Below are 9218 nucleotides of genomic sequence, written 5' to 3'. Positions count from 1 at the left end.
TTAGAAGAGTATATATATAAAAAAAACCCTAATTAGTATTATTCCTCCAAATTTAGATAGACGGGCTGGCCATCCACTCTTTTCTGAACACAAAGTCTAAACAGCATGAAAAGGATCGCCCGGCTTTCGTTAGAGATGGCAATTAAATTGGGTCAGACTAGATACGGAACGGGTTAGATATAAAATATATCAAAAATCCATCAATCCGAACGTGATGTGTTTATTAAATAGATCGAAAATCCACATCCACAACTAACCATTTTATTAAAAAAATAGGCAATCTAACTCGATGTGCAACGAGTTGAAACAAAGTTAAACGAATTAAATGATTAAGGGTTGCCGTCTTAATTTTGGTTGGAAATGAACCTAAATTTATTATCTTTGCTAACTATACATTTGTAATAAAAGAGAAATGAGGGAGTTATTTATGGAATTTTCATTAGCAAAAAATAAAAGGAGTGGAAAAAGAAAAAAAGAGAAGTGTGTTTCTAGAGGAACGGAAGGATGATGCGGTCTTATAAATGTTGTATCTTGAAATATGGATGCAAGCAATATGAGCCGTGGAGGCCATAGGAGATTAGGAGGAATCCCTAAAGAAAATGCCTTTTTTGAGGTCGATTTAAAAACGACATGTGGAAAGGAAAATTGCATTGATTAGGTCAATGGGAAATGGATATTAATGCTCCCAATCAGTAAATAGCTAATCCTATGCCAAGAATCAGTGTGTTGCCACGTTTAGGTAACTTTGCCATCCACTCTTGTTGTGAATGACACGCTACTGAAAAATTTAAAGACTATGTCCCTATATCTATGGGGTATAGGTTTCTCCAAGATAACTTCTTCTATAAAGCCTGGTAGTATAGCAATACTGTGGTCCTAATTTTTTTTGGGTACAAAGATGTTGGTATGATTGCCAAAACTAAAAATAATAATAAAAATCTTCAATCCTTTTCCACAATATATTTGCTCCAAAATATTTGTTAAGATTATTAAATAGAAAGTGTGTGTGAGTATCTAAACAAAATTGCAATTATATTTTTATGGGTCAATAACCGAATCCTGATAAAAACTTGTTTGGTTCCTGGAGTGAAAGTGTGGCCACTGGAGTTTTCAAAAAAGAGATATGAAAAAGTAATATTTTTATAGAAATAAAATTTTTAAATTATTTTTGAAAAATATAGAAAAGTTACTTTTCCATTGGTTGGAACTTGGGGCTACTTTTTTCTTTTTCCAAAAATATGTAAGCCATCAAAATTCTTGAGAAATATCTTTTCTTTAATAAAAAAATATAATAAAAGTTTCATACAATTCTTTTTTAAAAAAGTAGATGCTCAACCAAAAATAAGTTACTCTAAAATGTGTATTTTTTTTATTATTAACTAAAATATGCTAAAACTATCATTTCAGGCATCATATTTTTAGAAATTATTTTTTTTAAAAAAATAATTTCTTCATTATATTTTTAAAAATTATCTTTCTAAAAATAATATTTCAGTGTTTTTTTTTCTGAAGCAAATTAGTTGTGACGGCGCAACTGCTATGGGATGGCATTGGTGGAGTACAGTGGTACTGTGATATACGGCTCTTCATTAGTTGCCTACTTGCCTTAGCGGCTCAGTAGTCGTGATGCTGCTGGTTGTATCTATTCGGAAGCAGCCAAATATATATATATAAAGAAACAAACGACGAAAATCTCCACTGGGCCGTTCGGGCTTGGAAGTCAGAGGCAGAGGGCGCTGGAGCCAACAATCTCCACGGCCCTAACATTTGTGGACCACTGGATCAGCCGGACCAATCACTGTACCCAACACCAAAGCCATCAATTCACGATCCAACACCTGCAAAATTAAACAGTATGAGAAGCACCACCGATACGCTTCTGTACACGTGCCCAAGGGACTATTCGCCTGGTTATATTGTTTGTGCAGCAGATCAATGACCAGCCCTTTCTGAATCAAAGCTGCAAAATTGCTTCGCCATTGGGCTCGAATCATTCATCAATTTTGGAATATAAAAATATTTACTAAAATAACTTGGTGTCAAGGTATGGCGCGGACTCATTAAAGCTCTAGTCGGAAAATTCTTAATTTACTTTTTCTAAAAATATTGGATTTCCGGAGTCTTTTCCAGGCAATAAAGCTGTGGCAAGTATTTTAAAGGATAAAGATGGGACAGTTCAAATGGAAGGAGCGAGGGAGAGAGAGTGAGAGGTTTTTTTTTTTTTAATGAGAATACTATTTTTTCTGATTTTATTTATAAGTTTGGTAAATTTCTAAGAAGGAAAGTCTTTTTTTTTTTTTGGGTAAAACTCTTTCCTATACTTTAAATTTTAATATTTACAGAGGAGGGGTGCAGCTGTTTCTTTGCATTTTGGCAGGGTGTTAATTGTATTTTATCCCCACACGGCGATCGCTTCGCAATTGTGCGGTTGTAAGTCCTCCTGCCAGGGGGCAAACGTTTTCCTGCACGACTCTCAAAGCAATCAAAAAACCTTCAATCATCCGCCTTCAGAACTCTCAAAGCTTATATTGCGCGATCCAACGGTGGATTCGGTCGGAGGATGGTGAATCCTTGTTTTTTTAACGAAAGATAGACCCCCTCTCCTTCCCTGAGCCCAATCATCCTTCCTTTACCCTCGTCGTCATACAAACGCGTCGCTTCTCCGGATTCCTGCTTGTAGTTCCCATCGCCGGAATCACGTTGGAATCCCCTTCCTAGTTCTCCATCCTACCGAACTCCTCCTCCTCGATTCCCATCCAAGATCACTACCGAACTAAACATGGGATTGGGATCAGAAGAAGAAGAGCAGCGAAAGGAGGAGGAAGGAACATCCCTTCCCCCGTCCCCATATCGATACAACTCCCCTCTGGTCCAGGTCTGCCTGATCGGGCTGGTGTGCTTCTGCTGCCCGGGGATGTTCAACGCCCTCTCCGGCATGGGCGGCGGCGGCCAGATCCACCACGAGGCCGCCAACAACGCCAACACCGCGCTTTACACCACATTCTCCGTCTTCGGCGTCCTCGGCGGCGGCATCTACAACCTCCTCGGCCCCCGACTCACCCTGCTCGCCGGCTGCTCCACCTACGTCCTCTACGCCGGCTCCTTCCTCTCCTACAACCACTCCCACCGCCAGCCCTTCGTCGTCTTCGCCGGCGCCCTCCTCGGCGTCGGCGCCGGCCTTCTCTGGGCCGGCCAGGGCGCCATCATGACCTCCTATCCCCCTCCCCGCCGCAAGGGCTCCTACATCTCCCTCTTCTGGGCCATCTTCAACCTCGGCGGCGTCATTGGCGGCCTCATCCCCTTCATCCTCAATTACCACCGCAAAGAGGCCGCCTCCGTCAACGACGGCACCTACATCGCCTTCATGTGCTTCATGGCCGCCGGCGCCGCCCTCTCCCTCGCCATCCTCCCCCCGGCGCAGGTCGTCCGCGACGACGGCACCCGCGCCACCGCCACGACCTACTCCGACGTCCGCACCGAGGCGGTGGAGATCCTCAAGCTCTTCGCCAACTGGAAGATGCTCCTCATCGTCCCCGCCGCCTGGGCCAGCAACTTCTTCTACACGTACCAATTCAACAACGTCAATGGAGTCATCTTCACTCTGAGGACCAAAGGGCTGAACAATGTGTTCTACTGGGGCGCGCAGATGCTCGGCTCCTTCGGGATCGGCTACTTCCTGGACTTCAGCTTCAAGAGCCGGAGGACGAGGGGGCTAGCGGGGATCGGGGCCGTCGCGGTGCTCGGGACGGGGATTTGGGCCGGCGGGCTGGCGAACCAGCTGAGGTATACTAATGGAAAGTGGGAGGATCCGTTGGATTTTAGGGACTCCGGTGGGAGGTTCGCCGGGCCGTTTGTTCTCTACTTCAGTTATGGGCTTCTGGATGCCATGTTCCAGAGCTTGTGCTACTGGGTCATTGGAGCCTTGGCTGATGATTCCGAGACACTCAGCAGGTATCTTCTCTATTCCATGCACCAGCTAGTTTTCTTTTCCGACTCGCTAGCCTTTTTCTTCCAATGATATCTTCTCTTCGTCTTTTGAGATAGAACGGGTGTGATTATTAACAGTAAAATCATGCATATAAGCATCTTAGCTTAGGCTTTCGACGATGCTTAATCGTCGTCGGACTTTGCCCTCCACACTTCTAACGATGCTTTTAGTTATCTTAGCCTAGGCTTCCGACGACACCGTGTTAGCTTAGACTTCCGACGATGCTTGTAAGCGTGGTCATAGCTTTTTTCCCAGAACTGATGCTTTTAAACATTATAATATGCTAAGGCTACTCACTCGTGTCAGCAAAATTTGGCACGGTGACTAAAATGCATCCGTGGATCACAGTTGGAAAACCTTTTTTTTCCTGTAGTGGTGAAATCATCTGATGAATCATACACGAATTAAACAGGACCATGCAATGGACTTAGCTGGTGCCAAAAATTGGTGATAACTAATCTCATGGAGCAGAACCAAAGAAAGACTATGGAATTTCAGTAATTTATATTGCTTCATGCGCTTACGGATCATCCGTGGCTATTGAATTGTGACAGATATAGTGGATTCTACAAGGGAGTGCAGAGTGCCGGCGCCGCTGTTGCTTGGCAAATCGATAACAGAAAGACGCCTCTGCTGTCCCAGTTGGTCGTAAACTGGTCCCTGACTACCGTAAGCTATCCCTTGCTGGTGGCGTTGGTGTTGTTGGCCGTGAAGGACGAGGACGCCGCCGCCGAGGATGGAGAGAGCAAGATGCCGAACCCATCAGCTCTGCCTGCATCTGTAGTTGATGGTTATGATGAACAAGGGGAGAAATCAGGAAAGACTGGATGAAAGCTGTTGTTTCTTTGCTTCTGTTCTTGCATCCATCGCACAGTGGGTGGTGCTCTTGTCACTGTATTCATTTAGTTGTCGAAAATTGTGGTAAATGTTTCACATGAAAAAGAAATCGTGGCAAAGCTGTACTCGTTGGCCTATGGATGTCAGTCGAACTTTTAGCTTCAATTGGAGCATAATACATGCTGCTGTAAAGTGTTTTTACTTCCCAAGTTTTAATTTGTATGGATCCCAAGACTTTTATTAAAATATTTTGCTACCTACGTATAGAAAAAGTTAAATTTTAAATAGGTATGGCCTGAAGCTCAATTAAAAATGAATAAAGTTTTGGCTCGGAGCCTAGTGATTAGCAATACTCTGAACTATGAAGTTTTGGACTTTTCATCTTGTTTGGACCTAGTAGATCCCATTTCTGTATCCATATTACGAAAGCATCTGTAAATCTTTAGCCGTCATTGACATTATCATGCATGGCTAATTGAGTTTATAGCTAGCTTTTGTCTCACTATGATTTACCTTGCAACACTGCTAACTGGCATCTAATTGTAAAAGAGATTAGAGATTTGCTATCATGTTATTGGCTCTTTTGGTAAATCATGGATTCCGTAATTATCTCATCTAAAAATAGAAAGTTCGAAATGATTGAAACTTTTTGGAGATTAGATGTAGTTACTAATTTATGATATGACATGTGCATGGTGAAAATATCATTCTGCTGTATATAGATTTTGAAGGTTTCGTCCACATTACGAGGTTAGAAAAACTTCGCATTATGAGGTTTTGCCTCCATAAGCAGATCAAACCTCCAAAATCTTTATAATACAGATGGTTTGATGTGATCGGTGTTTTGACAATATTTTGCAAGGCATATCATAAATTTGGCAGGAAAACACTATAAATAATTTAATATCATTTGAAAACAATTTTTTGTGTTTGCTAGATTTTTTAGAAACATCAGATAGTTTAGTAGAAAGCAAATCTATCATTAATTAATTTTATCCGATAGCCAACCTATCATTCTTGCAATAAGTTGAGACCTTTGAAATGCTTTATAGAGTTGTCTTATAGTCAAGGCCATTGTGCCTGTGGATACTGAATATTCAAACATTGCTGCTAGGTGAAAGAATTGTGGATTACAATCTACTCATTTAGATGCCTGTTTGACAAAAATGTACCTTATTAAATTATGGCCAACTTCTTTGCATTTTTTCAATGGGCAATGAAATAGATGATGAATGCTTTCCTAATTCTACCATGTTGATTTTTGTGAAAACTAATTCATGAAATATTAAAAATAAACTTATAGTTCATTTTTCATCCCATCATCATCGAATATTAATCCTTTATAATTATTAGAATCTTTACCATGTGATTACCTTAAATCTAGATGTTTGGAGTGTAATTTGAAAGTTGATCGAACGAATAGTTTTGATTTGCATAGTACAGTATTATGCAAAGGCCCTAGAACTTGCTGTCTTAATTATGGCGAAATTATGTCGTCACTCAAACTTTGTCAAAGCACATAATTATTTCATAATCACTTGCACAACCAACCGAGTGCTTGATTATAATCATGATCGGACAATGGTTTTAGATTTATACACCATGGGGTATGTATGAAACTCATTTTAGTCTTGAATTTGATATTTGTTTCAGCTACAATTAATTTTAATATTCCATACTTTTGTGAGGTTTTAAAGCATAATTTCAATCTTAGTCAAGAATCTATTCCATTCTAGTAAAATAAATATGTACTTCAATCTGGACCATGGCTTTTGATCTTTTCTGGATGAACAATCACCTCAGCCTTGAGAATGGGAAAATACGAGATTAATCGCGGTCATAATTTGTTCAATTTGCCCCATAACTCCACCATGGTCTTAGGACCAAGTCAGTTTTGATCTCGAATCCGACCTCTATATAGAGTATACTAAATCTGAATAATCTGTCCACTAGTGATGATCCCAATCAAGTCTGAATCTCATTCCAGTGTCTATACTAGTCCAATCTTGATCTAAAACAGCACATTGGTCTCAATCATAACATGATATTAAAATCTAAATATCAATCCCACTCTTGATGCTAATCTTGTTTGCCTGGATCTTAATCTCAAGTAAAAGTGATGATTGTTTGCCAAGGATCATAAGGAGGGGGAGAAGGGAGGGAGCCCATCCAAAACTTGACAAGCATTAGGCAAGTCCATGTTCAAGATTGCTAGGTTGTTTACTGTGTACTTTTGATTAGTTCAATGAATGAAGCTATAATATCTACCTTTTGATTTTACAAGCATACTATTTACACCATCAGCATCTCTCTATTTATAAATGAAATTCATTAGTAAATGAAATTTCTATTAAATACAACAAAAATTCGCAACAAAAAATTTACAACCTGAAATACCAAGAGAGCCGCCCAAGAATTCATTTAGAGCAAAAGAGAATAACGGATTAGAATTTAGATGGGAGGATGAGAAAGGGAAGTAGCGAAGGAAGATCGGTGTACAAGAAACAATGTGCGGGGGAGTAGACAGGGAGCTCAATTTAATTTTAAGGGTGAGGGAGGAGAAGGAAGGAGATGATTAAATGAGGGAGGAGTTGATTGGATGAGGAAGGAGAAGAAAGAAGATGGTCTAGGTAATAATTTGTTCCACTATAATAATTTAGACATGGATATTGATTTTGCAGTGATATTTTAGGTTCGATAGTACCTCTATTATCTATATTGGTTTTGAAAAATTGAGCATCTTGAAATGCTACCACCCTTGGAGCTGATAGGATATTTCTAAAAGGGGACTCCGCCACGGTAGTTAACTGGATACAGAGTGTGGATCCGGATGGAGATGGGCATCCGTTGCCTCGCGAGATCCACAGTCTGGTCAGGAAGACAGGTTTCTTCCACGTAGCATACATTTATTGGGAGACGAACAATGCGGAAGACTGGGTTGCCTTCTTTGTGGCCCGACATTCGGATGGAGTGGTTTGGACCAGGGTCGGAGATATACTCCACCTTCTGCATCATATTCTTTCTTTTGATTTGGCAGGTTGTACTCATGTGAGAACTATATGAGTGCCGCTTTTAACCAAAAAAAAAAAAAAAAATGCTACCACCCTTGGAAGCCGTGTGGTTTGAGTATCTCCCCATCATAACCCATATACTATGAAAATTCTTTTCATGTCATGTAAAGGCCCAATAGAGAGTGTAGACTTCATGTTTCAAATTTGTTAGGTGAAACAAAAATTTCACTGACAAGATATCAAGCCATTACTTTAAATTTGGAAAGGGTTTTCATGAAAAAGGGAATAAAACTATGAAACCCACCAATGGAGCCAGAAGACGCACCCCAGGATGAATTCAAAGTTGATCTTGTGGAACCTCACCTAAATGGGCTATTTTTTTACTAAAATGATTTGCTTGCATATAATATAAGAATAAAGATCGGAAGTGGTCGAGCGGCGAGACCCTTTTTTAATCATATTGAATCATCCAGGACTACAAGAAATATAGGTAACATCTAACCCCTATTGCTCTAGCTTTCATCCATTAAACATAAGAGAGGAGAGGGTGGCAGCCATCATTGAGCACATACTTGATTGCCGCTAAATGGAGCATCATTACCTATGATAATGCATAAATAATTTTATATTAGGAATCTCCATCACTACTTCATCCTTAATCATTGTCACATATTTGAGAATGAGAGTGAAATAGTTGCCAACATAAACTTCTTCGCTAAAGTTTATATTAGGGTTACGGCATAAGGCATGAAGATCACTAAAAAAGAATCCAGTAATGATGTACGAGAAGCCAATTATCTCAAAGTTGCTATCAAAAAAAAACTCTAGAGAGATGTTATAGGTAGACTTTGATTGGATGATTTTTCCCTTTCATTTGATGAAGCATACTTTTGGGGCCAACTCTGAATCTTCTTTGTTTCTTAAGCATTTTGTTTATAATAATACATGGGCGAATATTGAAAAACAAGAGAGTAGGTTAGTCTAATGTTCATTGTGCAATGCTCATACTTGTTTGATCTATGATCTAATAATCCAACACAAAATAGCCGCTAGAAAGTCCGAAGTATATAGCCACTCTGCTTCAAATGATTAGATTGATTAATGAGCATCATCCTAACTGATGGGGACATCAGCTAGGTTCCCATTTTATTTGCATATTTGCTTATTGTTATTTCTGGGTTTATTTGTGTTTTAGGATTTATTTGTGGTTTATTTTATTCTGGGCTTATTTGCATTTTAGGGGCTTATTTGTGGGGAATTATTTAATGTAAGGGGTTTATTTTAATTGTTCTTATGGGGCCCTATTTAAAGGGAACTTTTATGTTGATTAGGGTTTTAATGAAGAATTAAAGATTTCTTTCCCCCACGGTTTTCCTCTTCTT

The 9218-nt window shown here is 39.7% G+C and overlaps 1 protein-coding gene across 1 annotated transcript; it reads left to right on the top strand.

Moving 5' to 3' along the window:
- The first annotated feature begins 2532 nt into the window (after positions 1 to 2532).
- LOC103702784 (UNC93-like protein 1) lies at positions 2533 to 5041 on the top strand. Its single transcript, XM_008785343.4, has 2 exons — positions 2533 to 3951; positions 4543 to 5041. The coding sequence occupies exons 1-2, from the start codon at positions 2780 to 2782 to the stop codon at positions 4817 to 4819; spliced, it is 1449 nt and encodes a 482-aa protein (XP_008783565.1). The 5' UTR covers positions 2533 to 2779; the 3' UTR covers positions 4820 to 5041.
- The last annotated feature ends 4177 nt before the right edge of the window (positions 5042 to 9218 follow it).

Source organism: Phoenix dactylifera, chromosome 5 (genome assembly GCF_009389715.1).
Source record: "Phoenix dactylifera cultivar Barhee BC4 chromosome 5, palm_55x_up_171113_PBpolish2nd_filt_p, whole genome shotgun sequence".
NCBI lineage: Eukaryota > Viridiplantae > Streptophyta > Magnoliopsida > Arecales > Arecaceae > Phoenix > Phoenix dactylifera.
Note: the sequence above shows the minus strand (reverse complement) of the source record. Positions and strands in the feature narration are given on the sequence as shown.